At 43.9% G+C, this 22479-nt stretch overlaps 1 protein-coding gene across 1 annotated transcript in view; it reads left to right on the forward strand.

Moving 5' to 3' along the window:
- Positions 1-22479, forward strand: part of LOC124787849 (chromatin-remodeling complex ATPase chain Iswi-like) — a 126602-nt gene that overhangs the window by 21204 nt on the left and 82919 nt on the right. Inside the window, 1 exon segment of the mRNA XM_047254802.1 lies at positions 8775-9014. Coding sequence (XP_047110758.1) covers positions 8775-9014 — 240 coding nt within the window.

Below are 22479 nucleotides of genomic sequence, written 5' to 3' on the forward strand. Positions count from 1 at the left end.
TGGTGAGGGGCACTTCCCTCCCTGTTGCTCTTGCACCGCCTTCTTCTGGCCTTCTGGAGCAACACCGCCCCCCCCCCCCCCAAAAAAAAAACCATCCTGACTATCAGTCCTCACTTCTGAGTCAGAGACGCATAAGTCTTCTCCAGCTCCTCTCACTACGAAGGGTTCCCTTGGGTCACTCCCTTCCTTCCCAGGTTTCTGCTAGTGGGAAAGTTGACACCCGCCAGTGGCTGAAGAGCCCGAAAGCAGCTGGTCATAGGGCTTCACATCCATCCTCAGTCCCGGAGACTGAATCAAAGACCTCCCAGCCAGGGAAACCCGAAGAGCAGCGAGAGATATCCAGAAAGAAGATCCACAAGACCAAGGGAATTGCGGTGGCACCCACACCACCGCTACCTACAAGCTCTGCGACTGCAGATGAGGCGGAGATTCTGGCATCCACTGAGGAACTAGATCTCTCCAGACCCTTGGAAACAATGGATGTAGACTGCTGACGCAAAAAGTCGGTGGCAGCAGGTGACCCTGAGGGGTAAACTGCCTTATTGAATGTTCCATGCCTTATCAGTCTTACGATGATATCATCCTCCTGTGGAATTGTGGCAGTTTTTTCCACCGCCTGGCTGAGCTACAGCAACTGTTATGCTTTACACCTGCTTTCTGCATTCCCTCCAGGTGCTTACTGGCCGAGGCAGAAATGTCGAACCTTCACTGTCTCAGTTCGATCTCTGCCTCTTAAATACTGGGACCGATACACATTTCAGTGTGGCTCATGGTAGTTACTTGGCCATTGATTTATCAATTTGCAGCCCATGACTTCTCCCATCTATCCACTGGAGAGCACATGACGACCTGTGTGGTAGTGACCACTTCCTCATCTTCCTGTCACTGCCCCAGCGTCAGGCCAATGGTTGCCTGCCAGATGGGCTTTAAACGAGGTGGCCTGGGAAACTTTCACCTCTGTGGTCACCATTAAATCTGCTCCACACAGTGACATTGGTGTGATGATTGAGCATGTGACTACAACAATCATTTTTGTGGCAGAAAACACGATCCCTCACTCTTTAGGGTGCCCTCGGCGAACAGCAGTCCCTTGGTGGTCGGAAGTCACTGAAGCAATTAAGGAGCTTTGGCAAGCTCTACAGCAGCATAAGTGGCACCCTTCCCTGGAGCATCTCATAGCATTTAAACATCTCCTCCGTGCCATCGTTTGCCAACTTATAAAATGATGGAAGCAGGAGTGTTGGGAGAGATATGTCTTGACCATTGGGTGCCATACGCCACCTTCCCAAGCCTAGGCAAAGATCAAATGTGTTTTCGGGTACCATACCCCAACAGGTATTCCTGGTGTTAACATAAATTGCATGTTATCTACCAACACAAATGCAATTTCCGAGACCTTTGCTGAGCACTATGCTCGAGCCTCTGCGTGGGAGAACCATCCCCATCCTTTAGCAACCCTGAGCAACACCAACTGGGGTGCAGATCGCTCTACACTGCTGCAGCTCTACAGAGCCCTTGTTCAGTCCTGCCTTGACTATGGGAGTCTGGTTTATGGTTCGGCGGCACCCTCAGTGTTGCATTTACTGGACTCGGTGCACCACTGTGGCGTTCGCCTAGCGACAGGAGCTTTTGGTCGAGTCCGGTGACAAGTGTCCTTGTGGAGGCCAGAGACCCTCCATTGCAGGTTAGGTGTGCACACAGTCGTAGTTCTCCTGCGCATCTGAATCACCATCTCCTTTTCCCAGCCACGGCAGTTCATCTCCCGCATCAGCTTCCAATTGCAGTTCGTGTCCAATCCCTTCCTTCCGAATTGGAGTCCTTGCCTTTACCGCCTGTACTTGAGGTCCATTCACATACACCTCCATGGTGTACGCCTAGGCTGCGGCTTTGCCTGGACCTTTCACATGGCCCTAAGGACTCAGTTAACTCCGTGGCTCTCTGCTACCACTTCCTCTCAATTCTTGACATAAACCGAGGACACGAAGTGGTGTACACCGACAGCACGATGGCTGATGCTCATGTTGGCTTTGTGTATGTCCATGGAGGACATATTGAACAGCATTCCTTGCCTGCTGGCTGCAGTGTTTTCAATTCCGAGCTGGTGGCTATGTCTCGTGCTCTTGAGCACATTCGTTCATGCCCTGTGGTGTCATTTCTTGTGTGTACTGACTCCTTGAGCAGCCTACAAGCTGTCAACCAGTGCTAGCCTCGTCATCCTTTCATCTTTTGGTAGCGTCCATCCAGGAGTCCATCTATGCCCTGGAACAGTCCAGTCGTTCAGTGGTGTTTGTCTGGATCCCAGGTCACGTCGGAATCCCAGGCAATGAACTTGCCGACAGGTTGGCCAAACAGGCTACCCGGAAACCGCTTATGGAGGTCGGCTTCTCTGCAACTGACCTGCGTTGAGTACTACGTCACAAGGTTTTGCGGCTTTGGGAGGCGATATGGCATAACCTCGGCACGCACAACAAACTGCGTGATCTTAAGAAGACTACGAATGTGTGGCAGTCCTCCATGCGAGCCTCTCACAGGGACTCTGTGGTTCTCTGCTGGCTCCGCATTGGCCACACTTGGGTGACACATGGCTACCTTCTGCGCCGTGATGACCCACCTCAATGTGGTGCGGCACTCGGCTGGTAGTTGTCTGTATCTTGTGAGCTGTCCTCCTTTGGCTGCCCTGTGACGGAATCTTCAATTACCGGACTCATTGCCATTAATTTTAATTGACAACACCTCATTGGCTAATTTAGTTTTATGTTTTATACGTGACGGTGGGTTTTATCATTCTATATAAATTTTTAACGCATGTCCTTTGTCCCTTTGTGTTCTCCACTCTAATGCTTGTAGGGTGGATGTTTTAATGTGTCACTGAGTGGTTGGCTTTTCCTTTTTATTCTTGTGGTCGGTGAGCCACAGTCATCCGCTCTCTTGTTTTTACCTCTTCTACCTGTTTCTTGCTTCTTTCTGTGGTTTTCTTTTCCTGTTTTCCATAGTAGTGTTGGTTCTTCCTTTCTCCTGTTATTGTGCTGTATGTCTCCTTTCTTTTCTTCTTTCCCTTGTGTAATTTTACCGGGAACAAGGGTCCGATGACCTCGCAGTTTTGTCTCCCCCTCGCCCCCCCTTTTCTTTTAAACCAACCATGTGGTGGTATCTACACAATAGAATGATTCAGTGGCCAAAGTTTTCCTTTGATTTGGATAATTGCATTGAGGGGGTATGTTTATGAAAGATGGCGACCAGCACACAGTTTAAATCCAGCAAAGAAGTTGAAGTTTCTTTTGTGTTTGTGACACTTAACTCTTGTTTGAATGTGAAAGTTTAACAGATTGTGGGTCAGAAATCAAACCCACATATACTTAGAGACATTTATTTTACTTGGGTTAACTTCGGAAAAACAAGACAAAAACAAAGAATAAACATCAGACCAGAGAAATCAGCTACTTGTCCAAAGAACAAATAATGCACTTCACTGGTTGGTCTCTTGTTCCCACACAGCCCCCTCCTTAAAGTGCAGAGCACCTGGGATGTAGGGGTACTTGAATTTGACTTGTCATCCAGCACTTGTACGTACAACCAGTTGATGTGTCGGTGTGAGCACAGATGTGACTGGTTGTTGTATAGTCCTTTGGCATCTTGATAACGTCTCTTCAGTTAAACTGGGTGTAGGCGTGCCTGACCCTTGATCATCATGAACCAGAGGATGCTTTCGTGCTTCAGCAATGGTAAGGTCCATGCTGGTTTCACTCTTTCAATGGACATCCTGACAATTTTTTCCATTTTGCGAGATGTCTATAGTATGGGCATTATGTCGCAGTACTTGGTACGGCTCTGTATAAGGAGGTTGTAGGGGAGCCCGTACGGCGTCTATGCATAACATGACGTGCGAGCAGACCACCAAGGCTTTGTGCATGAAGACAGGATATTCACCATGGTGGGCTACCGGTTACCAGCAGTGGCAGCTCCATTTGTGGTTGTAGTGGTGCCGCTATGAGAGTCTGCAGAAATTCACAATGGTTCCCCACAAACGATCTCCGCCACTGATGCGCCCATATCCGCCTTATATGCAGTTCTTAAACCTAGAAGTACTAGTGGTAGCGCCTCTGTTCAGCTCTCGTGGTGACACATGAGGGCCGCCTTCAGTGTTCTGTGTCACATTTTCACCATCCTGTTGCTTGCCGGGTGATAACTGGTTGTGTGATGACGCTGGAATCCACACAGTCTAACCCGTTCATTGAACAGATTAGGCTCGAATTGTTGACCCTGATCCATTGTAATATGTAGGGGGCATTCAAAACGTGCTAACCAATGTGCAACAAATGCCTTTGCTATTGTCTTGGCTGCTATATCTGTCACTGTTATAGCTTCTGCCCATCTTGTGCATCTGTCTACTGTCGTGAGCAAGTATTTATAACCTGCTGAGCCCAGGTGAACGTGACCAAACCTTGCTGGCAAGCCTGCAAAATTTCCGACCTCTGCACGAACATGTTGTCCTACTTTACACAAAGGCATTGAAGGCACAAATGACTCCAATTCTGACATCCTTTTGCAACTGGGTGTGCTAACTTGTAGTCACTTTAAAAGCCATTTTGTGGAATCGCTATGTAATGTATGGCAGTGGTCTCTGTTGTGATATGTCATACCATATTTTGGTGTCACTTCCTTGCACTTCTATTTGTTGAAGCCGCAATCCTTTGTGTCGATCTGTTAGTAAGTCTTGCAACTGTTGATCTCTCTCTTGTGCTGTGGCAAGGTCGTCGTAATGTAAGATGCTGACTAAGCTGCATACTCAAGAAAAATAATCAGCAACTGTGTTTTCTGTGCCACTAATATGCTGTATGTCCGTTGTGATTTGGCTGACGAACGCTATGTGTTGATACAGCTGTGGCAAACATTTGTTGCTGGTGTTGTGGAATGCTGACACTATGGTTTATGATGTGTGAAAATTTTCACTGTTCGGGCTTCAATGTAAGGCCAAAAATGTCTCACACTCTCATATATCACCAGTAACTCCCTATCATAAGCACTCCATTTTGTCTGTCTGTGCAGTAGCTTCTTTGAAAAAAACTCAAAGGCTGCCAATGTCCATTCACTTCTTGAGGTAGTGCTGCCCCAATTGCAACCTGGCTGGCGTCGACCACAACATTCAGTGGTGCGCCTGGGACAGGGTGGGCCAGCAACATTGCGTCTTCAAGGCTGGTTTGTAATTGACTGAAAGCATTACTCATTTCCGGTGCCCATTGTGTTGCTGAAAGCATTACTCATTTCTGGTGTCCATTGTAATACTCTCATGCCCTTGGCATTCTTACCTGCAAGTGTGGCTGTTAGTGGTACCTGGGTGGCAGCTGTTACCGGCAAATGATGGCGGTAAAAATTTACTGTGCCTAAAAACCATCTAAGTTGCTTATAGTCCGTTGGCTTTGGTACATTACACAATGTAGCAATCTTTTCAGGCAAAGGTCGGATCCCGTTGGCCGAGACTCTGTGGCCTAGGAAAGTTACCTCGCTTTTGCGCATGATGGACTTGTCTTCATTTAGCACCACTCCGTAGTTACACAACCTCTGTTGTACTTCACATATATGCTTGTTGTGAACTTGTGCATCAGCTGAATATGTTAATATGCTGTCTAAATAGGCAAAGCAGAATGGCAAGCCTTGTAACACTTCGTCAATGAATCTCTGCCAGAGTTGAACTGCATTTTTAAGACCAAATGGCATAAACAAAAACTCAAATGGGCTGAAAGTTGTAATAACTGCTGTCTTCGCAACATCGGTAAGCACCACTGGGATCTGATTGTAAGCTTTCTGGCAATCCAGCACTGAGAAAACTTTTGCACCGGACAGAGAATAGGTATATTCTTGGATATTAGGTATTGGGTACTTATCTGGGACTGTTCTTGCATTCAGTCTACAGTAATCGCCACAGGGGCACCATGTGCCATCCTTTTTGTGCACTAAGTGTAACGGTGACACCCATGGGCTGTCTAACCTTTGTATGACACCAGCACAGAGCATATCCTCAAACATTGCTTTAGTTTCAGCCAACCATTCTGGAGCTGTTCTACGGACATGTTGTGAAACCAGTGGACCTGGTGTCAGGCGTATATAATGCACTGTATTATGCTGAACACTGCTTGGCTGCACCAATGCATGCCGGATTGACTGTTTATTACTCCTCTTATATTGTCCACAGAACCTCTCTGAATTACCTTTACCCTGTCACATTGTGCCCTACTTGTAAGGCAGGCATTTGCCTAGTTTACAGCCAGTGCAAACTGCGACAGAAAATCAGCACCTAATATGGGTTGCGCAATGTCTGCCACCATGAAACTCCAGTTGTATGGGTCTATCGACATAACTTTGCACCCATACATTTTGATGCTGGAGTTGTTTACGCCTAACAACTGTAAGGGCTCCTGCATTGTTGTCTTAACTGTGCCCGTGACTGGAATGGTGCTGACCTCTGAACCAGCGTCTATTAAAACTCTTAAGCCTGAAATCTTATCAATCATGTGCAACTGGTGCAAAGTCATCCACAACTCATCAAAAAAGTAGTAAACATACCATCATGGGCCTCACTTTTGCCATGTGTCCATCTGTGTGTTGCTGCAATTTGACTCTTCTTACGTTTGCAGTGCCATTTGTGAGTGTCGCAGCCCGTGGCGTCTAATTCGAACTGCCTTCGCCATTTGGGTATTTACATGGTTTCGTGCACTTGTCGCACAGGTGCCGAACCGCCTGTGGAACCAGCAAATATCATCGGCAGATCTTGTGTGGTGTCTGACAGCTGTAAATTGGATGAACGAGGCAACCTCATTCTATTATCAGCATCCGTCCGTAACTCCAAGTTCTTTAACTGCATGACAATTCATCCCATTATGGTCTGTAACTCTCGAAGTTCCCCAGCAATGTCCCGTGATTATCGACAAAATGTGGCGGCACAATTCGGCATCGGCTCTACCAAAAACTGTGATGTGTGTTCCTCACCTTCTGTTGTGACACTCTTATTTGTCACTGCTACGCATGTCACAGTGGTTGATTCCAATGTGGCATATGCTCTATCAGTTACTTGCAGGAATTTATCCTATGGTTGTCCTTCATACACTATTAATGTCAACTGTACTTGAGTCGGAAGCTGTTGACATCTGATATGTTGCAGCAACTCATTAGATATTACGCTACAGTCCACTATTGCTCACAAATTTCTCCAAAATTCTGATGGGTTTCTGTCCACACGTTTCTCCTGGTAAAGCTCTTGTGAAAGCCTCTGCTCGGGTAACTCTGTGCAGTGAGTGATTAGCGAAGTCTTCAGGGCAAGGTATGCTTGTTGATGGGGTGGGTGTAGAATGACATCGGAAACTATTGTTGTTGCTCTCTGGTCCAAGTTGCTAATTGCTAGCGTAAATTGCTCACTGTCCTCCATTGTTGTAAGAAAATGCTTTCCAAAATTGCAAACCAAATGTCTGGTTGTGAGGACGTAAATGGAGGTGCCCGCAATTGTGGAAGTGGCACAGTTGGCACAAACGAAACTGCAGGCGGAAAATTTTCGGTGTGTGTGCGCGCTCATGAAGCTGTAGTTATCAATGGAGTTTGTGATTTCGTCGTGTCCGTCATGCTGTCGTCTCTCAGCATCGACTGTTGTAAGACTTCAATCTCTTTTTGCAGCTGCAGGATCATGTCGCCAAGGGTTTGTGAAAAATTACGTGTGCCTTTCGTGTTTAACTGAAGTTATCTGAAGAAAAATTGTTGCAACTTAAACCGGTCTTGTTTTCGGGGTCACCAATTTTGTAGGTGAGAAATCAAACCCACATATGCTTAGAGACATTTATTTTATTTGGATTAATGTCAGAAGTAAAACTCTGAACAAAACAAAGCATAAACATCAAACCAGAGAAATCAGCTACTCATCCAAAGAAGAAACAATGCACTTCATTGGTCGGTCTCTTGTTCCCACAAGATCATTTGCACGAGAAATGACTGGGTCAACAGTGACAAACATTTAATATGAAGGAGAAACGTAATTGTGTGTGATTGCCAGTTACAGCACTCCCCAGAGCAAGATGAAGCACCATTAAATGTAGTCAGCACCAAAGGAATGTAAGTTTGCGACTATGAATTGAAGAGTAAACATTGGCAATATAAGTTAAAAATGTTCAACTTTCAGCAATCTTTAAGGAAAGAGAAATTTACTTTCAAGCAACATCACAGAGAAGTTTAATAAATGTACAAGTACCATAATGAGACATTGAAGTAAGAGGTTCAAATCAAACTGTGTTTTCTATTCTCCAGGAATAATGTATGTCTTTTTACTTTTGTTGGTCTAATTTTGATACAATTTTCAATACTCTGACAGAGAGCAAATGCTATTGACATATCTGCTATGTGTTATCTTCTACTTGGCTCAGTTCAGGATTCCTCTGTTTTACAGAATAACATGCAAAGGAAGTAGTGTGTGTATGTATGAGAAAAACCAAATACAGTTCTTTTCTTAGATTTGGAGAATGTTATAGATAAACTAGTTTCAGTGAACAAAATAAGAAACTAGAAGGATTGTGGTAAACAGTGCTGTCACTTGCCCTTCATGTGGCTTGTACAAAGTAAAAAAGTATTTATATTAATTAATTTATTTCTCTCATTGAAGAGCTGTTCAAAAATTGTTAAGAGGTTCAGTTATTTCTCAATATTGATTTAATTGTAAGCAAATTTCTCAATTGAGTGAATGTAAATTCATCAAAACACAGTGTGAGGTAATGAGTGTTGTTTCTTGTGTCTGACAGTCATCGTCATCGGAAAACTGAGCAGGAAGAAGATGAAGAGCTTCTTGCAGAGACAAATTCAAACCGAAAGACCATAATATCGTTTGACCAATCACCGCATTACATCAAGAATGGGGAGATGAGAGATTACCAAGTGCGTGGTCTAAATTGGATGATATCTCTTTATGAAAATGGTATTAATGGGATTCTCGCCGATGAAATGGGCTTAGGAAAAACTTTACAGACAATATCGTTGCTTGGGTGAGTAAAACTGTGATTCTTTATTTACGTGTGAGATTTTACTTATCAAATTTTTGAAAACATTTTATCTGATTTGGTAGTAATTGTGATATACTTCACAAATGAACAATGCAGGAAAAGATAGTTTGCTGTTTGCCATGAAAAAGACACGTTATGTTGCATACAGGCACAATTAAGAATCACTTACATAAAGCTTTCTGCCACAGCCTTCATAAGCAAAAGGGATATACACACCATTTATACCCAAGAAAGCACACCTCGTGCACACAACTGCCATCTCCAGAATCTCAGGCTGGAATGCAGCTATCACGTGGGATACAAGCAGCAATTTGGAGGGGACAGGGAAGGGGAAGGGATAATAGTGTTCTGGTGAGGAGAGAGATGAACACTTTCCGGTGGGATGTGCTGGGACTAGAATGGCAACAGACACAGCATCTGTGGCAGGGAGGTGAGGAGGAAAAAAAAGAATGAAAAAGGAGAGGAGAAAGATTGGCGGGTGCATTGGCAGAGGTGGGAGACAAGAATGGGAATTAGGTGACAGGGCAGAAGGGGGGAAACTGTTGGGTGGAGGGACAGTATGTTGTTATAGATTGAATATAATGCCTGTTGCAAAAAGACTGTGTGGACAATGGGCCTGTTTTACACCATATTTTAGTTCTACCTGACGAAGCTTTGTTGAGTGTATTTATATGTTTTGACAATGCCATTACAGCTTTATCACATTAGGATATGGTGTATAACAGATCTGAAGATGGTCATTACTGAGTGGAACCAGTCATCGTCGAAGGACTTTATATTGTGATAAAAGACTGCAATTAAAAACTTTACGGTACCTGGATCACTGTCTGTATTCATGACTATGTTGAGGCCGGGATAATTACAGGATGGGAGAAGGTGTTGTAAGGATAACTCCCATCTGTGCAGTTCAGAAAAGCTAGTGATGGAGAGGAGGATCCAGATGGCTCAAGTAGTGAAGCAGCCACAGAATTCAAGCATGTTATGTTCAACTGTGTGTTGTGCCACAGGATGGTCTACTTTGCTCTTGGCCACAGTTTGGTGGTGACTGTTCATCCTGGTGGACAGGTGATTGGTAGTCATACCAATATAAAAAGGTATGCAATGATTGCAGCAGAGCTGGTAAATGACAGGGCTTCTTCCACTGGTGGCATGTTCCCTGATGGGTTAGGATTAACTGTGCGGACCATGCACCTGGGTCTGCTATAGGGATATGATCCTTGTTACAAGGGACTGGGATTGGGAGTGGCATAGGGATGGTCTAGGATGTTGTATTGGTTGGGTGGGTGATGGAACACCCCTATAGGAGGGGTGGTAAGTATTTCTGGTAGGATGTCCCTCATTTCAGGACTTGATAGGTAATCAAAGTCCTGGCGAAGGGTATGGTTCAGTTGTTCCAGTCCACGGTATAAGAGAATGGCATGGGAGATCCGTTTGCATACTAGATATAGGGGATAGTGCCTGTCTGTGAAGGCCTTGGTCAGACCCTCAGCATACTGTGCAAGGGAGTTCTTGTCACTGCGGATACAATGTCCATGGGTGACCAGGCTGTATGGAAGAGATTTTTTGGTGTGAAAGGGGCAACACCTGTCGAAATGCGGGTACTGTTGGTGGTTGTGTGTAATGTGAACAGAGGTGAGGACGGAACCATTAGAGAGGAGGTGGTCAACATTAGAAAGATAGCCTGCTGGGTTGAGGAAGACCACATGAAACTGATGGGAGGTGTTAAAGTTGTGAAGGAATGAAGATAGGGTGTCTTGGCTCTGAGTCCAAATCTTGAGGATATAATCAGTGAACCTAAACCAGGCTAGCAGTTCGGCATTTTGGGAGGCCTTTAGGTGGCCAATAAACACGTTGGCATAGGAGGGTGCCATACAGGTGCACATGGCTGTGCCACAGATCTGTTTGTATACTTTCCCCTCAAAGGAGAAGTAATTGTGGGTTAGGAAAAGTTAGTAAGATGTATGAGGTATTAGGCAGTGGGTGTGAAGGATGTTGGGAAAGATAGGGTTCAATAGCGGTAAGACCATGGGCGTGAGGGATGTAGACATACAGGCAAGTGGCATCAACAATGAGAATAGGGATACAGGAGGTAAGGGGGTGGGGGTGGTGGAGATGCAGTGATGGAAGTGGTTGGTGTCTGATGTGGGAGGCTAGATTACAGGCAATTGGTTGGAGCTGTTGGTCAATGAGGGCACAATAACCAGCCGCAATGGGGCTCCAGGATTGTTGGGTTTGTGGATTTTGGGGGTGTGCAGGGTATCGTTAGAGTGAGGAGGGAAATGTATTCAAGGGAGGGGCCTAAGGCTTTAAGCAGGGATTGGAGGTTATGATGGACTTCTGGTATGGGATCACTCTATCAGAGTTTATAGGTGGAGGAGTCAGGTAATTGGTGGAGGTCTTCTGCCAGGTAGTCACTGCGATTAATAGCAACAGTAGTGGAACCTATGAACCTTTGTCCGCAGGCAGGACGATTAAATCAGGATTTGTTTTGGGGCTGTGTATGACTATTCTTTCTTGTACTGAAAGGTTGGTTTTGTGAGGAAGGTACCTTGGGAGGTATGGTGAGTTGGAGGTAACAAATTCCTGGAAGGTGACCACCCGGTAATGTGAGAGGATCACAGTTGGATGGTTGTATGAACTGGTAGAGTCAGGGTTCAGTGTTGGAATTCAGATGGTTTTGGTTGGGATCAGGAGGAGGGTAGGTCTATTACGGTTAAATCTGGGCGTAGGCCTGAAGGTATAGCCTTTGGATGGGAGTGAATCTTCTGTGGAGCTGAGAGTTTTTATGGAAAGGTTAACAACAGAGTTAAGGGAATGCTTGGGCCCTGGAGAGTTGGTAGGGAGTTTTGGGGGATGTGGCAAGTTGAAAAGGTTAGCTAGGCAGGGTTTAGGTGCAGTGAGAGGTGGACGAGGAAAAACACTGTGGGTAGGGTAAGGGTTTGGATAGTGGTGCGCCAAAGTTGCAGTAGGATATCAACACAGTGGATAACTTATGGGGATGATGTCTGGAATGCTCCTCCAAGTGCTGGAGAGCAAGCACTTCAATTTCAGAGATGTGCTGTATGGAGTAGGTATTGCAGAGTAGTAGTATCTTGTGGAGAAAGTAGAGGTGGTTCTACAATGCATGTGCCATGGAGGTGTGTTTTTGCAGTACCAGGTTTGTGAAGGCCAGGGACTGGCAGAATCTGAAAAGGTGTAGATCAATGTGAAAGGAAGGGTGGGATACAGAGAAAGAAGTCTTTATGGTTAAGCTGTTAGGGAAATTCCATGGTTTAGGTAGCATTTGAGAAATAGAATATGGGACTGGGTTTTAGCCAGGGAAAGAAATACTTTTCTGAATTGGTTCAAAAAGATGGAACAGGGGCTGGAATAGTGTAAATAAACCGGGAATGGGCAAAATAGGTGTTGATGGTTGTGAGAGGACCTGAATGGGGGGGGGGGGGGGGGGGCAAAAGACATGCACACACATACAGCTACACAAAAATATGCAAAAATGCATAAAAGCACTTAAAAATACGCACAAATACATTAAAAGCGTACAGAAACATAGGAGAAAAGAAATGATGAGATATGAAAGTGTGCCTCTCACATCAAAGACACCAACCACTTCCTTCACCAACTTTTCACCATCTCCACTGTACTTGTCACTGTTGACACCACGTCCCTACTTAAAAACTGATTGCCAGTGTTGTGTACGTAGTTCCGCGTATTCGCGTACACAACTTTCCCAATAGAGCGCGCCCCGCTAAGCACAACAGCGCAGCACTTGTCCGTCTCCGCACTACGAGATGGTGCTGTCTTAGAGACGGACCAAATTCTGATTCCGCTGATCCGCGTATTAGTATGTAACGCAGCCAATTGCTGCTAACGTAGAACCTTTTCTCCTCGCGGATCACACTTGGGCTGTGATACCTGAACGCGCGACGTATTATAACGAGTGTACAGACCTCCGATTAGTTAGTCTGCATTAGTCTATAGTCAAGTTTCAGTCTGCACCTAATAAGATTACCATATTCCTGTACATAGCCATGAAGATAAATGTTTAGACACTTGTCAAGTATCAGAGATATGTGAGAATAAGATTAACGTACCAAGACCAAAGGAACTTCAGAATGTCAATTGTAAATAGCATCCAGAACCAAGTTAAGTTATTTTTATGCTTGTTATTATTTTAATAAATGTTTGTGAAAATTAATCAAGTTCTGTTTAAAGTCGGTCACCATCAATCTGCTAATCTAAGCGTGCAAGTGGCATTTCTATCGTCTAACCTAATGGCGGAAGATAAACACGCCACGATAAGACCACGAGACATATTGCTGACACTCGCCTACTTCGTTAGAGTGACAAGTCAAATAATCTGATGATGTGTGTACCGAAGGTCTTACAGTACGCACACCACAACCAACCTGTTTATGGGCCATCTAGAGGAGACCGTACTAGCCTCCTAAAACACCAAACCCCTTGTCTGGTTTAGGTTCACTGATGGTATTTCGTGATTTGGACTCAGAACCAAGACACACTATCTTTGTTCCTTCACAACCTCAACACCTTTTCTTCCATCCGCTTCATGTCATCCTTCCTAGATGTTGACCTCCTCCTCTGTGATGGCTCCATCCTCACCTCTGTCCACATTAAACACCAACCACCAACAGTACATGCATTTCAACAGCTGTCATCCCTTTCACACCAAAAAATCTCTCCCATACAACCTGGTCACCTGGGGACAGTGTACCTGCAGTGACAAGAACTCTTTTGCTCAGTATGTCGAGGGTCTGACCAAGGCCTTCACAGGCAGGCACTGTCCTCCAGACCTAGTTCACAAATAGATCTCCCATGCCGTTTCCCCTTAAACCCCCACTCCTCCCAACACCCCAAGAACCAGCCACAAAGAAGTGTCCCCTTCATCACCCAGGACCTCCCTGAACTGGAACAACTGAATCATACCCTTCAACAGGGCTTTGATTATCTATCATCATGACCTGAAATTAGGGACATCCTACCTGAGACCCTTCCACTCCCCCTAAAGTGGTATTCTGTCACCAACCTCCACAACGTCCTGGTCCATCCATGTGTCCCTCCCAATCCTAACCCCCTTGTAACAAGGATCATATTCCAGTGGAAGACCCAGATGTGTAGCCTGCGCAATTTGTCATACCCCATCAGGGTACGGGCCACCTGTGAAAGTAGCCATGTCATTCACCAGCTCTGCTGCAATAATTGCACATTGTTTTATATTGGTGTAGCTACCAACCAGCTGCCCACCAGGACGTACAGCCACTGCCAAACTGTGGCCAAGAGCAAAGTGGACCACCCTGAGGCACAACATGCAGCTGAACATAGCATGCTTGATTTCAATGGCTGCTTCACTACCTGAGCCATCTGGATCCTCCCCTCCATCACTATCTTTTCTCAACTGCATAGATGGGAGTTATCCTTACAACACATTCTCCACTCCCATAATTATCCTGGCCTCATCCTACAGTTACAAACTGTCCCTTCACCCTCCATCCAAGTTTCCACCCCCTTTGTCTTATCACCTCCTCCCCATTCTTGTCTACCGCCCTCTGCTAACACGCCCGCCCATCTTTCACTGTTCCTTTCCTTTTTCGCTCCTTTTTTCCCCACCTCCCTGCCCCATAATCTCCTGATGCTGTGGCTGTTGGCATTCTAGACCTTCACACTCTGCCAGACTGTGTTCACTTCTCTCCCCTCACCAGTACACTATCATCCCTTCCCCTTCTCTGCCCCCTCCAGATTGCTGCTTGTATCCCACGTGATAGCTGCATTCTGGCCCAAGATGCTGGAGTTGTATGCATGAGGTGTGCTTGCTTTTGTGTGTGAATGGTGTGTGTTTGCTTATGAAGGCTGTGGCCGGAAGCATTATGTAAGTGACACTTAATGTGTCTTCTTTAGGGTAATTAGCAGTCTTATCTTTTCTACATTGTTGATATTCCTATTTGGAGTTTCCATTGTTTTACTTCACAAATGAGTTTTTATTAACTGAAGTGGCATTCTAAAGTGTTAAGTTACATGAAACATTCAGTAGGGTTATTAAACCTTGGGCATTTGGATGTTACAATTAAGACACTCGGGTTGATGTAAGAAAATATTTTTGTTATATTTCTTGTGATTTCTAAGGAAAGCATCGATATGAAACTTAGTGAGCATGGAATTATCATTTTTGTCACTTTTAGTGCAAGTCTTCTGCAACACAGCTGTTGGGGCGCACCAAGTGAAATGACAGTGTATTTGATGCAATGAACTAACATTCAGGCAGAATATGGCTCAGGTTTCAGTGTGGCAAGATTGTAAGTTTTTGTAGTTTCCCTAAATGAAGGCAAATGCCATTCTTGTCCAACAAGAGCCTGTGGTCTGTCATGGATGACCTTGTTATCAATAAGGCTTCTTCTATCTTTAATCTTCCTTATGTTTTCCATGAAGAGGAGTTACAACAAAGCATTAAAATTTCCCAGCTCATTAATATAAAAAGACACATACTCTGATTACCTGTGTGACAAGATGTGATATTGGTCTTTCAGACTGTATCATGCTTTATAAGGAAAAGTAACTAAGGCCACATTAGAAAAACATACAGGAATTAAGGTATCATTGTGTATTTAGTAACCCTTCCATCCTATTAAATCTGTCACATTATTACATAAGAGTGACGCAACTGCACTGTATGTTCCCAGTAGTATGAAAACACCTATTAATTTGAATGTGTGAATACTATAACATTTCTTTGAAATTTTTACTCAAAATTGACATTTAGTACATGTGGGTAAGTGCCGTTCTACAAATCTAAAGGTTTGGAGTTTGATCCGTGACTGTTTCTAGGGACCTTCTTCTTCTCCTTGGATTAAAGGAGACCATGTATTGAAAAGCAGAAGTGTTATGTTATCAATAGTCACACACAAAAAAAGAAAATTTTCCAGCTTTGGGAATCGTCCTTTTTTGAGCTAGAGTAAAATACATATAGAAAACAAATGCACACACTTTCTCCCTCTTAAAGAATTTCTACTTATTTTGACCAACAACTCTAATTAATTCTCCGAAGCCTAGCTTCCCACATCAAACCTGCCAACAACTTCCTTCGCCGACTCCCCATCATCCCCAACCCCTTTACCTCCTGGATCCCTACTCATCACTGTTGATGCCACCTCCCTAAACACCGATCTCTCTCATGCCTAAGGCATTGTTGCTATTGAACACTACCTCTCCCAATGCCCTTCAGATTCCAAATCCACCTTCTCATTCCTTATATACCTGACCATCTATATCTTGACTCACATCGACTTTTTCTTTGAAGGGAAGGTATAAAAACAAATTAGTGGCATAGCTGTGTGCACCCACGTTGCACCGTACTATGCCATTCTGTTTATGGGCCATCTAGAGGAAACATTTATATTCTTCCAAAATTCCCAATGCCTCGTGTGGTTCAGGTTTATTGATGATAGCTTCATGATCTGGACTCACGGCCAAGACATCCTATCCGCATTCCTTAAACTCCTCAACATTTTCTCTCTCACCCATTTCACCTGGTAGAACGCAGTGTGCCACCTTCCTGGGTGTTGAGCCCCTCTTCTCTGATGGTTACATACACAACTCTGTCCACATTAAACCCACTAACCGCCACCAGTGCTTGCATTTCAACAGCTGCAATCCCTTCCACACCAAAACAAATTCCTCCCATGCAGCCCGATAAACCATGAGTGATGCATTTTCAGTGATGAGAACGCCTTTGCCCAATATGCTAAAGGTATGACAGAGGCCTTCATGGACAGACACTACCTTCCAAACCCACAAACAGATTTCCCATGTCATATACTCACACACCACCAGTCCTCCAACCAAACCCAAGAATCTGCTATGAAGGAGCACTTCCCTCGTCACCTAATATTACTCGGACTGGAACAACTGAACCGTGTCCTTCGTCAGGATCTCTCATCATGATCTGAAATGAGGGATGTCCTACCAAAGACACTTCCAACCCCTCCTAAAGTGGTGTTCCATCGCCCACCTGTCCTCCACAGCATCTTAGTCCTCCCCTGTGCCACCCCAATTCGCAGCCCCTTCTTGTGAGGATGACATATGTCCTTGGTAGACCATGCCGCAAGAGCTGCCCGATCCACCCACCCTGCACCTCCTATTCCAGATCTGTCACACATTTATCCTGCTGCATGGGAAGCCAGGCCAGCTGAGAAAGCAGCCATGCCATATACCAACTCTGCTGCAAACACACTGCACAGTTATCTTCCAGCCCGCACCAAGTAGGGACCTGTGTGTGTGTGTGTGTGTGTGTGTGTGTGTGTGTGTGTGTGTGTGAAGCCTCTATTACACGATGCACGTAAACCGTACACCTATGCACCAGTGCCCCAAGCGTGCATATCTGTAACTTCAGGCTGGTCCACATAGACCTATTACACCATCCATGCGGCATATATCTGGCGTGCATGCACAGTAGATGGTGATAACGTGCGAAACGCAAATGGAATTGCCTGATCTCTTGTAAAATCATTCGTTCTACCACGTGAAACACAAGGGGGACCGTGTGATATATTGGAACATCATTTGTTCAAATTGTTTATGTAATCTCAAGGTTCCTATTTAATAAGAAATTGTTTTTTATCATTATTTATTATTGTTATTCTTTTATGTAGGTTACTACTGTTCTGCACATATGTGCTCCTGAGTGTTTTGCAGTCCTTGTCTGTCCCACTGGGCCGAACTGCACAGACTTTCTCCCTTATAACTTGCCAGTTTCCCTTTTCTGGCATGCTGAAATAAAGCAAGAGATGCAGTCAAATCAAACATGAACTTTTGCAAACTAATGCATTATGATACAAACCGAAAATCACCGTATGATGAGATATATGCTTATTACTCAGAAAGAAGAGGTTGCTGACGTACCTTATTATGATACAGCAGGTCATACATACACTTTTCCTCGCTGTATGCTTTCACAAACAGCTTGTATAAAAGAGAGTCTACTGGCAAAAAAAAAAAAAAAATAAATAAAATAAAATAAAATAAATAAATAAATAAATTTGCCGCATTTGTGAAACCTACTTACTGAAACAAAATTCGGAAAATCCACAACAGAAAATCTGAAATTAGCTACTAGCAACCTAACAAAAAGCAAATAACAAGCAGAATGCACTGTGGCACCCCTTTCTGCACGTGCATGAGTTATCCCTGCCTATTGCGCATGTGCGGATTGACGGCAATCTAGAACTGCTCTCTATTCTGGTGCGTGGATAATGTGTCTGCTAATTTTCATAGTTTCACTCGTTATACCACTGGATGGCTGGTGCGCTAGACCAGTACCATTCACAGTGGGTTGTTGTGTAATGCCCACTTTACTCTAGCTTGAAAAAGGATTACTCTTATGAAAACTAGCAACTTTTCTTTCTTTTTGTGTGCGCGTGTTGATGAATCAGCACTTCTGCTTTTTGGTGAGTGGTCTCCATTAATCCAAAAATATTTACATTCTACCAAAACTTTCCTGCAAATTTTGGATCAATTTATGTACTTCAATTTTTGTGGTTGAGTTGAACTGCTGCAAGCAAGCCTAAAGATGAAATTTTATAATTTCAAACTCAATCATGTGAATTAAATACCGTCAGTAAAATACCTGAAGTGATATACAAAAACAACATGTTAATGAAAAACGGCTCAATGACTCTGAGGTTCCATCCAACATGTACTTGGAGATCTTCCTAGAAGGACTGATACAACGAGTGGGGGCCCCAGCCAGATAGAACAACAACCAGGAGGAGGCACTGTAGATGGGTTCTTGGCAGGATGGGAATGACTCTACATTAATCAGCTTGTGTTTGAATACTATGACAGTGTTGAAAGAGCATTGGGTATGTTCCAAATTTAATCAATCGTTTCACAACAGATGCCATCAGACGCCTGCTCATCATGATCTGTGGCAGTCAGAGCTGAGTGAAAGGCTGAAACATTTTTAATTGCTCTCAAAGCCATCATGTAGACCAGAGTCAGCCACAATATTTAAAAATTCTGTGTGCAAAATGTGCGGTCCAAGGTTCGATCTATCTTGACACTACTTGATACGTGTTGGCCTTTGCTTAGTCCTTCTCGGAACTACTTGATACAGCACAACATCCCATTTAGTAGTGCAATGCTATACTGTTTCTTTTGGCATTGGGTGCAGCATTTTTTCGGTCAGCGCAACGTCCTTCAGTTCGACAGAATTGTGGGGTCAGCACTTTTTATTCTTCATTACTTGTTAGTGGTATGAAGTAAGTTCACGGGTCCAGTGGCTGTTTGCACAAAAGAGGCAATCTAGCAATCTGTTGTCACAAGCCTCTAAAAATTAGTGGGAATCACAGAAGAGGAAGATGAAAATTCTCAGTATCTATTATTCTTTCACATAATCGACAGGTGCTGCAAATTTGCTAGGGAACGGCATCACAACGTCAGGCACAAAGAATTTAGAGATTTAATGGATGGTGAGTAAACAAAAAATTACACCAAACAGTCAGTTTGTATGAGAATTGTACATATAGAAGCACTTTGTGCTAAATTTGTAGGCATGGAGCATTTGATGAAACTGGTGATATGGCAGTAAATTTTTGAAGTTGAACGCATTATTACACTGTCAGTTGCAACAGTTTTTTTGTAATTGAATTAAGAGTATAAAGACATTGTATATTACAGTGAAATATTTGGGTTAAGAAAAGGGGCCTTGCTTGGAGTGATTTTTCGATTTAAGACCTGCTTTTGTTGATTTCCACCTTTGAGCTCTCAGGTTTTCAAATCTCGTCCAGTGCAATCCCTAACAATCAGTCTTTCCTTCTCATCCCGTCTGGTAAGTCTCCCCTGACCCGAGTTTCTGGGTGACTTTTCTAAACTGTGCCCCTTTCGCTAAGCCTCTTCAGCCCTTTTCCTACACCCCTCACCCCTCTTCCTTTCCCTTCAACTCTTCTGCTAGGAGGAGGAGCCACTGGGTCCGAAAGCTTGTAAAAGTTAAATCGTTGTGTGTGTGTGTGTGTGTGTGTGTGTGTGTGTGTGTGTGTGTGCGCGCGCGCGCCTGCATGTGTATCTGCGTATGCGCGCGTCTGTGTGTGTGTTTTCCTTGCCGTCGCTTGGTGAGTAGATTTTTTTTTTATATGTTCATTGACATTATTTTGAAAATTTTTTTGTTTGGGTTCCATGTTGTTGAAAAATATGTAACCAGGCTGTGTATGTTGTTCATTCTTCATTTGTGACTGTTTCACCATCTTATGTGGCACATTCACAGTTTCTCATCTTCTCTCTTGGACAAGGTGGTGTAGTGGTGGGGGGAGTGTGCAGTCCAGTGTGAGAGATCTGCATGCTTGCAGAGTTCTTGACTATCCCTAAGCTAGACAGAGGTTGATGCTCTCATTCGGTAATACCTTTACATTACAGAATACTTGAAGATCAGTTTTATCAAGAATGGAAAGAAGTTTTTAAAAATTTGCAATATATATTACTATTTGTTTCAGTTCCAGCAATTGTGCATTTGTTCTGCATTGTGCAAACTAGGTCCAACTTATTTGTTGCTAACTTACAGTTCCACAGCCACACACCATTGAACAAGAGATTGGTACCTCACAAATATGAAATCTGGAGAGATCCTTGGCATATTCGTTTGACAGTTTTGTCTGGGTATAGTGACCCAACACAGTGGGTTCGGTTCTTAGGATTCCCTTTTCCAAGCCCATTACACTTTTACATTTTTCAAAATATTTGAACTTTATGTTAGTAATAGAAAGTCCTCATAGAATGAAAATACTTTAAGAGTAAAGGTGTATAGAAGGGGTGCTGATTTGTTGTCAGGCACACATCACCTAGAATGTAAACTTTGTGAGTTTCTTGACTAATCAACACTGTAAGGCTACGGCCATACTACGAGGTTAATCCCAAAAGTAAGGTCTCCTATTTTTGTATAAGTACATAGACCTGTTTATTTCTACAATGGTTTACGTTAGTTTACAGCTTTAACATTTAGCTATTTTTCGACATAATCACCTTTTCTCTCGAGCCATTTTTGTTGACACTGTGGCAGTTTTTGTATGCCCATGTCATACCAGCTCGCCGCCATGCTGTTCAGAAAGTTATGAATCTCTTCTTTCACCTCGTCATCGGAGCTGAATGGCTTTCCGGCCAAATGTTCTTTTAACTTAGGGAACAGGTGGCAGTCACTGGGTGCCAAGTCAGGACTTTAGGGTTGGTGGGTGATTATGTTCCACTGAAACTCTTGCTGAAGAGCAATGGTTTGCCGAACGGTGTGTGGACGAGCGTTGTCATGGAGAATGTGTTCGCCCTTGCTCAGCATTCCTCTTCACGCATGCTTTGCTCAAGCTTCAACACTGTCTCCTCAGAAATTGATGCTCTCCCTCTCCTTCGTTCATCATGAATTTCGGTCCGACTAGCTGCAAACTCTCTACACCACTTACGAACATTTTTAACATCCGTGCATGACTCACCACATACTTCTGTCAATTGGCAATGGATTTCAATTGGCGCAGTGCACTTTGCGTTCAAAAACCGAATAACTGCATGCAATTCGAGCTTGGCAGTAACATCCAACGGGAGCTCCATTCTCAACAGCTGCCAAGCCAAGACTGAACGCCTCAGCGCAGCGTGTGCATGTTTACACACAGCGCGTGAAGCACTCTTCCTAACAGTGTGACCAACTGCCAAAGAAACAGAGTCCTGTACTTATAAAAAAATAGATTACCCTTGTATTTTATACCATGCATTTAATCTGGAATTCACATCAACAATACAGACCACTGTTTGTTGGATGGGGCTGGCAATTTCGCCCCTCACTCCACAGTGCATTTCAGTTGACACTGGCCACATGTGGGAAAAACACTCTGTAAACTGGGGACTATGGGGGGGGGGGGGGCACGATGAATGGCAGTACAGTATGACTAAGTATCTGTTACCTGACTAACAGCGCAGTTATGTTGAGAATATATTGCTTTTGATCAACAACACCAAGGATATTGCAGTTTTGTGTCAACACGGCACAACATTAGATAAAGCAATATTAGGAATTATATTTATTTATCTGTAATCTTTCAGATATCATAACAGTTAGTCAGTGAGGTGAATTTTGATTGCCTGTTCAGTTTTTGGTACTGTTGTCTGGAGCATAATGCATGTAATATTCCTCAAACTGTGACAGGTTTCTCTCATCATCTATAGTAACATGTTATGTTATCATATATTGTAGTCAGAGTATACTAAATATACAAGGGATGTTCAATAAGTAATGCAAGAATTTTTTTTTCCCCTTGGCCAGTTTCGGATGAGTAAATAGGGAAATTGTTGTGAGACATTATAGCACATCCTCCTCCAGCTCCTATAGTTTCATGAAGTGAGTCATAGGGCAAGCTATCTGTCTTCATCGCAACGAGGTCACGCAAACCTGTCCGTTCTCCCGCCT

Source organism: Schistocerca piceifrons, chromosome 3 (genome assembly GCF_021461385.2).
Source record: "Schistocerca piceifrons isolate TAMUIC-IGC-003096 chromosome 3, iqSchPice1.1, whole genome shotgun sequence".
Lineage (NCBI taxonomy): Eukaryota > Metazoa > Arthropoda > Insecta > Orthoptera > Acrididae > Schistocerca > Schistocerca piceifrons.